The following is a 14,473-nucleotide window of genomic DNA, read 5'->3' on the forward strand; positions in this document are numbered from 1 at the left end:
AAGGTATTGTGTCAAACCGAAATTAAAAGTCTTGACAGTTATGGTTTGATTGTATGTTGCGGATTTATGTTCTCCCTGCTGTGCTGTTCATTGACAACACTTGTAAAGAGGTTACAGATGGTGCTCCCCATGACATGGATTCAACCAACGTTACCTTTTAAGTAGAGAAGCACAAACGGGTCAGAATACAGCGAATGAAGTCTGAGCTCTGTAGAAATAAAACTGGCTGTGGTCCAGCTTGGCTTTTCTCTTCTCACATTTTTGATCTCGTCTCTCATCCCCACCCTTATAAGGTAAACGTCGACAAGTTTGCACTTGAGTTTTCCAACTTGGCCGCCACCCCCGGCCTTTGGCAGAGATCGCACTAAACCTTCAGCTTTATGTTGTGTCTTTAAAGGAACATTAGCCACCCTATTTATAGTGCAGCGCTTGGCTTGTGTGCTCACTTCCTCTGCACTGTGCACTGTTAAGGATAACATTATTATGGCTGGTGGAAAATATATTGTAATCCAATTACAACTGCCCAGGCCTCGGAGCCTGAGGTTCCTGTTTCAATGCCATAACATTACTCACAGACAAAGCGAGGAGGTTTGGAGCACCAGCTCAAAACAGAGCAAGGCCTCGTTGCCATGGCCACGGAGTAAAACATCTCTTTGATAAAGGTGGGGAGACCAAGTCTGGGAAGAAGGAGAGAGAGAGAGAGAGAGAGAGAGAAAAAAAAAAGCTTATACAAATCTGGCTCCTCACAAAGCAGTTTGCCTACGAGTGGTGATTCATTTTTGCAGCCCCCTCCTTTCACAGTTTATTAATACATATTTGTGAACCACCTAGTGTTTGAGACTTTTTCAAGTTTTCTATTTGCTTCTGAAAAGTTCTAGCATGAGAACGACAGCATCTAAAAATGACTTGTATTTCCATCTGCGTCTGAAATGTCAGGAATAGTTTGCAGAGGCTTCAATGAGAAAATGAATTCACATGCCACTTGTAGCTCACTGCAGTAACGTCCCTGAACTTGTTTTGCCTCTGATTAATTTGTATGACAAGTGTATGGATGTCTATGAAGTCCATGTATAATTATCAGCAAACAAAGGTGTTAATAACTTGTAAGTATGTAAATAAATGTTACTTATTCAAGGCGAGGGTTCTTTAAATCTGTCTTCAGATGCGTTTTCCTAAATATTTCTCTACTCAAAAGTGTACACAACTTTTGAATTAAACAAAGAGAAGGTTTAGAGTGTATTGATCTGTAAACTTTCAATGCTTGTGTGCTTATATACATTTATATTTGCCACACTCATAAATGATGACCTTGAACATGTTTTTGTGTTTTGGGCACGGTGCCACACGTCTTTAAAGTGATCCTGAATTGTTGTTGCTGCATTTGTTTTTCTTTCACGCAGCGAGATGATCTAATAAAGGATGAGTCTCCCTCCTCCAGACTCTGAGAGCAAAGCCAGTTCTTTTCCAAGCTGACAGGCAGTCTATACACACCAGGGAATATGCATCCGGCATTCATCTGGTTGTATTAACAGGGACTTGGTAGAGACGTTCCTGCTGACGAACAGCACCGTCGCTTTAACCCCTGCTAGTCGTCCACGTACAGTGTGAGTCCACCAGGAAGGAGAATTGAATTAAATCTGTACCACGACAATTTCCAATATATTTTATGAAACCACAGCCTTTCTAGGAGGGAGGAGAGAAAAAGTCTTTACACACTCCCACGTCGCACAGAAGTATTAATCCAGAGCCAGACATGTTTGTTTTCTTCTCTTTTTCTCAGTTTCATTTTCTGATGTCTGCATCCCTCTTATGCCTCCGTCTCGAAGGCATTATCACACAGGATCATAAGTACCTCTTTGGCAGTGCAACAGCGAAGGAGTGAAAGGGTTGTGATGCTGAGGAAAAGGCTCTAATAACTTTGGATTCCCATTAAAGCAGAATACTAAGAGGCTTATCTCGCAATTGGAACGGATGTGGTTTTAAATACATCTGGAATTTCATACAGCATTGGATGCAAGACCATTTACAGCCGAATCCTTTGCTTTGCTCTGTGTTTGTGTGCGAGAATGCGGGGGGGAGGGGAGGCGGGGAGGAGAGGCAGGAGACTGTCATTAAATGCCCTCTGAATTTCCTTTAATAGCTGTCTTTGATTGACAAGGTGTTTGGTAAACACTTTTGTTTGTTAGACTCAAAAAGCGCGAGTGTGGGTGACACGTTCTGTGTGTTGTTGGGTTTTTGTTTAGATTTTTAGTTTTTTTCCACTGAATTTCAAGTGCGCCGTGTTTCTCAAAGGACGCCAAGTCACGCCAAGCCCATCGTCTTTGAACAGCCTTCTATTCTTGGGCAGCTCTGGCTACAATCTGAGCTTCTGGGGCTGAAAATCACAGTGTCTCTGCAATGAAACATCTGTGGGCAAAGTTGGGTTTGAGGGCATCTTTGCGAGCTTTTAATCAGCTGCTTTTAATCGTCCAAGATCTGTCGAGCCTGGCCAGAACGGCAACAGCTGTTTTGTTTTCTGCTTCCTTAGCATTTTCCACCAATTCAGCCCTGCCTTGCGAAAGAGTGTCCAAGTTTTTGGAGAGCTTTCCGTAATGCGGATGGCAGTCGATTCTGGAAATGGAGTATTGATCTGGACAGCAGCGGCCGGCATGCAGGCCTTGGTAGGTAATCACATGTCAGTGAGTCCAGCTGGCCTGACGGATGGTGATTTACTGTGGAGAGCGGTTACAGTGGCTTTAAGCAGGGAGAGGTGTCACCCTTAATAACATAACATAACAAGAGGTCCGTTCACATCGAATGACTATAAGGGTTCTCGATGGCCAGCCTAATGAATAAAGAGAACCAGTGCATCTGCTCACCCAGTCTTGCTGCTGCCTTATTAGGGCCGGTGCTTCTGCACAATTCTGGCAGACTTGTTCCCAAACGCATCCATCTACCTAAACTGAATCTGAGGGTGTGTAGGACTGAGGAGATGAGGAGAAATTAAGGATGGGGGCGTAGCACATAGTTTGTTGGTGTTGGTGTAGGTGGGATAATTTCATGTCTTCTGACCTCACACTGGAAATGGAAATGGTAAAGTTGTTTAGAAATTACCAGTACAATGGAATCCATAGTCTCATAGTCTCAACAGTTAATTCAGACTAAAGCGATTATTGTGGTTTAATGAATTTGTTTTTCAATCCGGATAAAATAGCCAGGGTCCCCATGCCATTACTAATAGCCACATTCACACTGCTTCACAATGTGACTAATTAAGTCCCTCACAAGTGAAGATCATACAAGATTAGCTCACAGGGGTAGAAGATGCCTTAAAAGGAAAACTTCACAACACACTGCATTATAACATCCCTGCAGATTCCTGCAGACATTTCCCTTGAATAACACTTCAGCTGGGCTAAGGGGTTAAGGGCACACTTGAGCAGTACACAGCAGCCAGTCTCACAATAATATTTTCCCATGACTTCAGTTGGGGGGTCACTGACTAGGCCAGCAATTTAAGATAGATGTGTGTTCACAACAAGCTAAATATACAATAGGCACAGATAATTGAAAATACTGGAAACTCTGCAACTCGTGAAGGTATTTATTGATTCAATATGGCACACATGCAATGGTTTTAAAATAGGAAAATAAACTTGTAACAGAAAATGGTACAGGAACTTCAGAGGTTTGGATGGAAGAGATGAAATCACTGATCTGCATATGTATGAGTGTACTTCGGTCTATCATGCAAATTTATCTGGGAGCTGGGGAGTCCTGTTTAAAATATTCCAAGTTCACGAGACCCCAGACTGACTTCCAGGAAGGGCTGTGTATAATTTTCATATGTTATACGTTTGCAAAGCTTGATAACTGCATTCTGTAGCCGTTGTTATGACTCCCTCAATGAACTCGATGTGTTCTTGTATATTTAACACGTATTCATTAAGTAAAGTAGATTTGCTTCCACAGGTATATAAACAAGCCAAAACAGAACAAATTAATAATGCAAAGCTGACCGCTAGGAATGTTTTAGGGTAAACAAAGCCTAGTTTCAAAAATAATAAATATATATTTATTATTATTATACGGCATACTACTATATGAAAATGAGTAATAGTAACTAACAGTGGTTTCTATTCCTTTGCAAGTTGTTACAAGAAGCTTTTATTAGGATGTTTTGATTCTAGTCCTGTGTGGCGCCTCTGATTTCATGACTTGAGCCACGTTGTTTGACAGAAGCAACCTAAACCAGCACGGTGTCTCTCCATGCTTGAGTGCTAGCTCTTTAAGGCTGGCCGGGGTGAACTGTAGCAGAGGATTTGTGCTGGGTCAGTTAAAGGGAAGTTCCCAGCTGTGCGGTGGGGAGAGACAGTGAGGGGGAAAAAAATATCTGCCTGGATGACATCACGTGGATTCTGATTGGCTGTCTCAGTGGGAAACCCCTTCAGGGGGTGGAGCCTGCAGACATGGTGCTTTGAGTACACAGGAAGTGTTACTAACCCATACTAACTCCCTGGGCCAGCCAGACTTTTTCCATTTCCTTTCCCCTTTTCCTGTCCACCAGCACTGGGTCTCCCTGTCCGTGCCAGGCTGTGATGCATTGGATCACACAGATATATCGAAGGACGTTTTTTTTGTGGTGTTATTTTGCTGTGTGGTATCGCATCAGTGTTCCTATTTAGGGATACCATCTGCATCCGATCTCCCAAACACACCTGGGAGCAGGTGGCATTACGATTAATCCAGCAAACACGCTCTCTCCAGCTGCTGTTTTGAACTGAAAGTGCTTCATTGTGCAGATGCTGCTCGTTGTTGACCAAACCCAATCGGTCGAATTCAAATGTTCCCCTGTCTTTCTGTCCTCAGATGTTCGTAGTGGACAAAGCTGATGGCTCTCACTGCAGCCTGCATGAGTTCTCCATCACGGGGTCGACGTATGCACCCGAAGGACAAGTGTGAGTATCTGTCGGTCTGCTGGGAATCTCCTGCCAGGGCTCTTCCCTTCTTGATTAGGAACTGTCCAGGGAAAAACATACATACAGCTGATGCAGTGTGGTAGTCAGGCCTTTTTTAGAGCATTTCAGACGCTGGACAAAGAACTGTGTGTATGGAATGAAGAAAGAGCAGGTCTAATATCATTCAATTAACTTTACCCTCACAACAGACAGGGAACAGCTACCTACCAGAACAAACATATTCCTGACCATATCAGTGCTAACTAATTCACAGAGACTCGCTGAAATAATGTTAAATGTTTACTTTAATTTGGTTATTCGTGCTGCTGGACCATAGTATCCCAAGATCAACTTGTAAAATATATACAATCTCTCTCTCACACACACACACACACGCACACAGTTACTTCCCTCCAAAAACCTTACTCATAGATGTACATGTTTTAGAAGTTTTACTAGGTAGACCTTCCTTGAGGTTCAATTCAAGAGAGGAGTTTTTGTGTGAGGGGGATTATATATCTTCTACTTGCCAGATAGCTTGACATTCCCATTACACTGTGTTCCAGCTGACATATTTATGGCAGACTCAATTCGCTAAACTTTAAAGAAGCACAAGGACTAACAAAAGTGGAAGACTGGCTTTATAACAGTGTAAGAAAGCCCCCCCCTCCTCCCCGTGTATTGCATCCATTTATCCCCAGTTTTTCCAGTTACAAGTTTGTTTGGCACTTTCAAGTTATTTTCTTTCCCAAATCTCGATTTTATTCCCTATAGTCTTCTGGAAACCAGGATTCAGATCTCTCCTTATGAACAGATCACCTTCTTTATAAAAGTCCATCCCAGAATTCTGAGACTAAAGTTCGTCTCTTGTTTCCTGAATCTCGAAGTCGCTTCTGTTTTATAAATCGTTATAAACCTCTGGGGTAGAGGCGAGCTCATGGTGTTTGTGCAGATTTCCTGAAAGAGGGAGTTTGAAATGTCAGATAACCAGGTTCTGCTTTATTCTTCCGTACTCTTTCCATTTGTTTTTGCACTGTCAAATCCTTTTCCCAGCTTCTAAAAAGGCTTGTAAATTCAATGTGACTTAGGGGAAGCAAATATGTGAAGCTCAACGCTCTGAAGCCCATTGACAACACCATGTGAGCAGCAGAGTTACTCGGGCAAAACACACTGCAGAATGTGTGAAATGAGTTACAATTAACATAATATAAGCATAAAACCCCTCTTTTAAAGCATATTTACTTAGTGACACAGTTTATAATTTAAAAGCAACCAAGCAAACAATCCCAATCCCCAAGATGATTTAAGTGCACATATTTATGGCCCTACCCTGCACTGGCTCTGTAAAGACTGTAATATCTAAAACCACAAACATATGAAGAGGATATGAATAATATATTCTGACTAATATTAAAGCAAAATCAATCCCACTTGCTACTCCATCACCAACTGTGGTAAATATTGATAGAGGCAGGCAAAGGCAAGATTTCTGGTGTTTGATTGAAATTTGAGTCATATCGAGTTAGTGTTTGAATGCTCCACTTTGTGTCAGGCGTTAGCTGGGGGATTTCACAGGATTGACAGGCCTCTTCATAGTCATTCAGCCCCAGTATGTGTGTAGGAATCCAATTCCACTCTCTAGCGATATTAAGATGTAATTCCAGTTCCCGTGGCAAAGACCGAAGCTGCTCAAAACATACAGTGAAATCCTCTGGGTTTGTGTAATTAAGTGCAATCTCCCAGGGGTCTCTGATAAGTATAGGTAGGAGTTCAATTATACATTCTATTGCCACAGCTTTTAAGTGTTTTTGAATTTTGTATTATTCTGTATTGTTTGAAACTTGCCGAAGGGGATGAAAGTAGCAACTGAAGTAATCTGTTCATCTTTCTTGCATCGTGTTCCCTCTGGCTTGTACGATTTGAGAGTTAAGTTTCATCCTCCTTTCATGACTCTTGTCCGTTTCTTCCTTGCAGGATGAAGGGAGACATGCCAGTGCAGTGTGGCAATTACGACGGCCTGGTGGAGCTGGCGACGATCTGCACGCTGTGTAATGACTCCTCTCTGGATTACAATGAGGTGAGTCCCCCCTGCTCTCGTCCTTCTCATACATACAAAGGGTCAGTGAATTAGGTTAATTAAACCCAATACCCATCCCTTGGCTTAAAATTTTCAGCTCTTGTCTTCTAAAGCTCCCAAAACCCAGGAGCCAACAGAGCCTGATTTAGCCATGGCTAACTCCGGTAGCCGCACACATTCCTCCTCCCTCCTGTTTTCTCTCTGGGTGTGCCTTTGTTTGGACATTTGCTGCCGCCCTGTGTCAACTGGCCCATTATGCTGTATTGTCCCAGTGTGTCACTCCCTTGGACTGTTAAGAACATGTACATAACGTGACACACTGGGATGTTATACATGGGCGTGTCACTGTAGTGCGTTCTCACAGCTGGAAGGCACAGTAAAGACACAAAGTTACAAGCTGCACTGGTCAACGGAAATACATTGTGCACATGTCCACTTCTGGTAATGTTTTGCAATAGACACTTCAAATACTGCAACTAAGCATGTAACTGGGTAATCTTGGTCTTCCCTGTAACCCAGAGTAATTTGTTAAAGCAAAGTATTATTAATTTACGCCAGTTGTTTAGACTCTGCAATGCGACACTCAGGAGGGGTACATCCTGTAGCACACAGGTTGAAGCAGAAGGGACAGAGAATGAAAGGTGTACCTGCCTCCAATGAGCCAGAGTGAAAATGCTCAGATAACGGCTCGACACATCTGTGTGCAGGTTGCTGCGCAAAGCAGTGCATCTCTAAGAAAAACACGGCACTGTTTATACACAGCACACAGCTGTTGAATAGGGGCAATCACATTCTCCCTGCACACATTGCACACCCACACACGCATTTTGAATTTAAACTACTTATTTACACCTGGTCTTCCCGATGGAGGTGATTTATTGAGTGTCTATACAACTGCATTCATTTAACAAGAAAAGGATTACTTGGTTTTTGCTTTCTAATTTGTGCTCTTATTTATACCTGTTGACAGCAGGTTTTGTACCATTCTTTGCAATGTTGGCATTAACATACTTTGTGCCTTTGCTCACCCTGAAACGCGCAATGCATCTTTGTATGAATCCATGACCTCCAGGATTGTGTAATTTATTCATAACCGGAGATAAGTCTTGTAACCTTGTCATAACTGTGCAAGTTGCCTTGAATTTGAGCCAATTCTTTCTGATCAGTGTCCCCAACTGCTTATGAAACATGTGCAAAGTCATATCACTCTCATAAAAATACTGTCTTCAGAACACAGTGCAAACGCCCATAAAGATTTTTATAATTTAACTAGATGCAAAATAATGCAATGCAAGTACTAGTTGGTTAACCGATTTACATATACATATGCACACACACACACACACGCATTTAAAACATTTGTAATACTTTCAGAAGACTAGGTTTGTTTTGCCAGCTCACTAATTATAATCCAGAGTCCTGTTTGAGAAGGCTGTGGAGTCACTGAAAGCCCTGTGTTGTAATTCTGCTGGATAAAGCAAACATCTGGGTCAGGCACATCGTTTTCCTTCTGGCTCAGTCAGATGTGGGCCTGGCCCTTATGTTTGGTTTCCATTATGTATCATGTTGAGTCGGCACACACACACGCACATACACACACGTGCACACGCACATACACACACGCGCACACACACACGCCTCATAAACAAATACAGAATGTGTTCACATGTGCTTCAATCCCTCTGGATTCTCTCCTCAAGTCTGTTAACTGAAAAGTGTCTCGTGTTCGCCCATAATACAAGCAGGACTCCCTCGCAGTTTGATACAGTTGACTTTATCGGAGGGCTCATGTTTTGTGCACTATATTTAGAGGAATGGACTTTTATCATTCTTAGCTCCTTTTTGTTGTTGCTCTTTTTTTCCCTCCCCATCTACTAAAAATATATCTTGTGCCCCCTACTGCATGCTGTGAGTATTGTCTTTGACAGGCAGCCCTCTGGTTTCATAATTTTACTAAACTACATCAAAGGGTATGCAGATGACCCACATGACAATACAATTTCAATGCTTGTGTTTTGTTTTTGTTTCTGCTGTGTTAGATTGTGATACCAGACCATGATAGTAAAATAGAAAAGATACAATTCCTATGAAGTGTCTATCTGTGCTGTGGTACATTTGTGTTGTGCATTTGTATTCTGTTCCATTCAGCCTTACATTATATAAGCCCTTTGATCCATTCATTTTGGAGAGCTGCATCCAAAGTGGAATTCCAGTCCAGATGTGTGGTGTTTGTGTGTCTTTCTTTTTTTAAGGAGCATTTTGTACAGGACAGCTGGGTGTCTTGCTTGGTTCTCTCAGCTTGGTCTGACATGAGCCCTCTTTGTCTCCTGCAGTCCAAGGGTGTCTATGAGAAGGTGGGAGAGGCCACCGAGACCGCACTGACCACGCTGGTGGAGAAGATGAACGTGTTCAATACTGACGTCAGTCGCCTGAGCAAGGTGGAGCGGGCCGGAGCCTGTAACACGGTAAGACACAGGGTAACAGTGTAAGAAGAGACCGAGATTGAAGAGTAGGGGATATTGCTAGGACCTCTTTCGACTGTGATGTTATGTGTATTTCAAACCCTGAGCAAGCGATGGACACAGTGGTTTTACTAGAGTCCCTCAACTCTTAGGCCTTGGTAGTCTTTACATTATGCAGGTGAGAAAACAGCTATAGATTTAAGCTTATCTCTCTAAATCAAGAATATAAGGTCTTTGAGTTAAACTTGCAGAAGCAGTGCGATCCGATCTGCATTAATTACTGCTACTCTGTTTCCACCGCGCAAACGAGTGAGCACGGAAACGCTCTCGCTCTTAACAAGCTGAAAATGCCCTTCGGTGACTCCAGTACTTGGAAGTGCAGCATAATATTTAGACAAGAACAAGTTTATGAGGAGGTTAACTAAACATTCGCGGCAGCATCGGGCTTTCAACCGCCAAAAGAAAAGAAAAGGTTGATGATCTGACTTTGTTGGAAGGGACTCAGCTCTTGAATCACTTCATGCCAGAATAAGTACATTCTATTTCACCCTGCAGACCCTGTTTTTATTGTTTCTCACCATCAGAAGTACAGATTATTTAGCTATATATGGAGTTTTGTAACTTTCTGATCAAAGTGTTCGGTCTTGAGTTTTTTTTAAGTCAGATTGAAGCTGACAATGAGAAGAACGCACTGAATTCTAGGTAACTGTATTACCCAGCAATTGATTCCCAACTTAATCCCCCTCACCGTCAGAAAGTCTGTCTGAAGTCCACATACCAATGATGACACCTAGTGGAGATCTTATAAAACTCTCTATCAAATTGTGGTGCTAGAACAGCTTTAGTGTGGTTTAATTGTCTACAAATGTTATATTTAGGTTTGACTTTTAATAGTTTGTAGAATTCAGCTATATTTTCCTCTAGAATTAAGTTCAGAAATCAAACTAGGGTTGTGTTTCTGCTGACTTGGGTTAACTTGGGTGTAGCTTACAGTTTTTGTGGTTGGATTTAATGTCCTATTGTTAGGATTAATAATGAGGTAGCTACATTGTTTAAAATGTCACCCAACATGGTAAAACAGTGGAATGTAAGTATGTGGTTATTGCTTGTTAGGGATATGGTTTTGAAAATGATTTAAACTGTATTGTATAGCCTATGAATTCAGCCAAGTTAAGATGCATTTTGTACCCTTTAAATATCTATATTACACAACCACAGCAAACGTGTCACCATTTTAATTTACTGAAGAACCAAGAAAATGATTTAATGCAGCACTTTTAATATATGAACATCATCTGAAAGCTGTGCCTTCGCTGATCACAAGATTGTGAGATGTTCAGTGTGCTACCTAACTAGCATCTTGTCTAACAGCACAAAGTCTTCAATCAAAATAAAACCAGGGAGTGAAAATAAAACCCTCCAGAGGAACGAGTGCGAGTGCAGTGCAGACGGCAGGGCCTGGCTCCGCCGCGCGCACAATGGGGCTGACAAGCTGTCACCATCGCCCGGCGCAGGGATTAGCACTCTCGTCCTGCACTGGCCACCTGTGTGTGGCAGGTGGCTGTGATCCGTCTATAATTAACACCAAGGTGCACGTGTGCCTGACGTCTCCATCTCTCTCTGTGTCTACTTCCTAACCCCTGCCCTCTCTCTCTCTGTCTCTCTATCTATAGGTCATAAAGCAGCTGATGAAGAAGGAGTTCACACTGGAGTTCTCCCGCGATCGCAAGTCAATGTCGGTTTACTGCACCCCAACGAAGCCCGGCACTCAGAGCAAGATGTTTGTGAAGGTACGGGCAGCAGTGAAGGGGCTGTCGTCTCCTTCTGACAGCAACTAGACACTGTCGTCTAAGACTCCTTTCCATAAAAAAAACCCTACGATGACTTACTTAAGTCTCTTGTCAGCAGTTCCAATTATGTAACCATAATGAGATTACACACACACACAGATGGGTGACAAATTAAAGGAAAAACTTGAATAAATGAGTGGAGGAACATAACGAATGCACATGCCTCCAAACAGGTGTCCTGCATGATATAATTAAGCAATTAACATCCTATCATGCATGGTTTGGGTCCACTTGTCCCCTTATAGGGAAGGGTCACTGCAAATCATGACAAAGTTATTCTGAGTGATCACCTTTATCCTATGGTGACACATTTCTATCCTGATAGGAGTGGTCTCTTCCAGGATGACATTGCCCTCATCCACAGGGCACGAGGGTGCTATGGCCTTCGCAGTCACCAGATCTCAACCCAGTTGAACACTTATGGGAAATTGTGGACCGACGTGTTAGACAGCGCTCTCCACCACCATCATCAAAACCCCAAATGAGGGAATATCTTTTGGAAGAATGGTGTCCATCCCTCCAGTAGAGTCCAGAGACTTGTAGAATCTGTGCCAAGAGCACTGAAGTTGTTCTGGGGTTACTGAAACACTTTTTTTGTTTTTCCTTTGTCACCCGTCTGTATATGTTTAAATACTAAATCTCTTTACAACCAAATTTAACCCTTTGGTTTGTTATGACACATTCCACATATGTATTTAGGAAACCCCAAATTGGTCTACATACACTCACCTAAAGGATTATTAGGAACACCTGTTCAATTTCTCATTAATACAATTATCTAACCAACCAATCACATGGCAGTTGCTTCAATGCATTTAGGGGTGTGGTCCTGGTCAAGACAATCTCCTGAACTCCAAACTGAATGTCTGAATGGGAAAGAAAGGTGATTTAAGCAATTTTGAGCGTGGCATGGTTGTTGGTGCCAGACGGGCCGGTCTGAGTATTTCACAATCTGCTCAGTTACTGGGATTTTCACGCACAACCATTTCTAGGGTTTACAAAGAATGGTGTGAAAAGGGAAAAACATCCAGTATGCGGCAGTCCTGTGGGCGAAAATGCCTTGTTGATGCTAGAGGTCAGAGGAGAATGGGCCGACTGATTCAAGCTGATAGAAGAGCAACTTTGACTGAAATAACCACTCGTTACAACCGAGGTATGCAGCAAAGCATTTGTGAAGCCACAACACGTACAACCTTGAGGCGGATGGGCTACAACAGCAGAAGACCCCACCGGGTACCACTCATCTCCACTACAAATAGGAAAAAGAGGCTACAATTTGCACAAGCTCACCAAAATTGGACAGCTGAAGACTGGAAAAATGTTGCCTGGTCTGATGAGTCTCGATTTCTGTTGAGACATTCAGATGGTAGAGTCAGAATTTGGCGTAAACAGAATGAGAACATGGATCCATCATGCCTTGTTACCACTGTGCAGGCTGGTGGTGGTGGTGTAATGGTGTGGGGGATGTTTTCTTGGCACACTTTAGGCCCCTTAGTGCCAATTGGGCATCATTTAAATGCCACGGCCTACCGGAGCATTGTTTCTGACCATGTCCATCCCTTTATGACCACCATGTACCCATCCTCTGATGGCTACTTCCAGCAGGATAATGCACCATGTCACAAAGGTCGAATCATTTCAAATTGGTTTCTTGAACATGACAATGAGTTCACTGTACTAAACTGGCCCCCACAGTCACCAGATCTCAACCCAATAGAGCATCTTTGGGATGTGGTGGAACGGGAGCTTCGTGCCCTGGATGTGCATCCCACAAATCTCCATCAACTGCAAGATGCTATCCTATCAATATGGGCCAACATTTCTAAAGAATGCTTTCAGCACCTTGTTGAATCAATGCCAAGGCAGTTCTGAAGGCGAAAGGGGGTCAAACACAGTATTAGTATGGTGTTCCTAATAATCCTTTAGGTGAGTGTACATTGGTGTAAAAACCTATCCAGTAGAGTGAGAGTGGGGGGTCTGTCTGGTCATCAGCCCAACTAAGCACTCGTTGGTTTTGTCTCTGTGCCCCTCTCCCATGCAGGGCGCCCCTGAGAGCGTGATGGAGCGCTGCACCCACCTACGTGTGGGGACCAACAAGGTCACTCTCACCACGGCCATGAGGGAGCAGCTAATGTCTCAGATTAAGGAGTGGGGCACAGGGAGGGACACGTTGCGCTGCCTGGCCCTCGCCACGCGGGATGCCCCGCCACAGAGAGAGAACATGGATCTGGAGAACTCGGTCAAGTTCGCAGAGTATGAGGTCAGCACCTTTACGTGAGCTAGCAGGGGGTCACGTGTGGGTCCTGTCTGTTTTCACCATATTTATTTTACTGCACCATAGTCACAAGATCTTTTAATTTCCTTTTCACTGTAATGATTTGCTTAATGATACACTTTTATTATGGGTGTAACCAGTCTGAATTGACCTATTGATTAGAATGAGTGCTTTCATCCACCACACCTAACACAGTGGCAATGTACAATGGCTTAGGAAAACTTCCACAGGCAATAGTCATTCATTCATTCATTTATTATTTATTTATTCTTTGTGTATGTTTCCTCCACTCTTCCCCCAAACTCAGACCAACCTGACTTTCGTGGGCTGCGTGGGCATGCTGGACCCCCCCAGGAAGGAGGTGACCGACTCCATCAAGCTGTGCGGCGACGCGGGCATCCGGGTGATCATGATCACGGGCGACAACAAGGGCACGGCTGTGGCCATCTGCCGGCGCATCGGCATCTTTGAGGAGGACGAGGACGTGGACAGCAAGGCGTACACGGGCCGCGAGTTCGACGACCTCCCCCCCGAGGCGCAGAAGGAGGCCTGCAAGCAAGCCCGCTGCTTTGCCCGCGTGGAGCCGGCGCACAAGTCCAAGATCGTGGAGTATCTGCAGTCCTTTGACGAGATCACCGCCATGGTGAGTGGGGACCCTCTGCTTGTGTGTCAGAAAGTCATTCCTTTTATCTTGATTTTGCTTGTAAAATTATCTACCACCATTGCGGTATATTGATGGATATGAATTTCCAATAGTCAACTGTATTTATTCATAAAATGAGGTCAAATGTAGATCCAAACATCAGCTAGCCGGATGTGAGAAGATTGTAATTTATCATGTCCATTGAAAAGGATGCCTTTACCGCTCCAAA

At 43.4% G+C, this 14,473-nt stretch overlaps 1 protein-coding gene across 1 annotated transcript in view; it reads left to right on the forward strand.

Moving 5' to 3' along the window:
* The window catches only part of atp2a3 (ATPase sarcoplasmic/endoplasmic reticulum Ca2+ transporting 3), a 68,008-nt gene that overhangs the window by 44,851 nt on the left and 8,684 nt on the right, over positions 1 to 14,473 (forward strand). Inside the window, exons 9-14 of the mRNA XM_066696128.1 lie at positions 4,849 to 4,937; positions 6,912 to 7,014; positions 9,348 to 9,479; positions 11,150 to 11,266; positions 13,368 to 13,586; positions 13,909 to 14,244. Of these exons, the coding sequence (XP_066552225.1) occupies positions 4,849 to 4,937; positions 6,912 to 7,014; positions 9,348 to 9,479; positions 11,150 to 11,266; positions 13,368 to 13,586; positions 13,909 to 14,244 (996 nt within the window). The remainder of the gene's footprint in view (positions 1 to 4,848; positions 4,938 to 6,911; positions 7,015 to 9,347; positions 9,480 to 11,149; positions 11,267 to 13,367; positions 13,587 to 13,908; positions 14,245 to 14,473) is intronic.

Source organism: Amia ocellicauda, chromosome 22 (assembly GCF_036373705.1).
Source record: "Amia ocellicauda isolate fAmiCal2 chromosome 22, fAmiCal2.hap1, whole genome shotgun sequence".
Classification (NCBI taxonomy): Eukaryota; Metazoa; Chordata; class Actinopteri; order Amiiformes; family Amiidae; genus Amia; species Amia ocellicauda.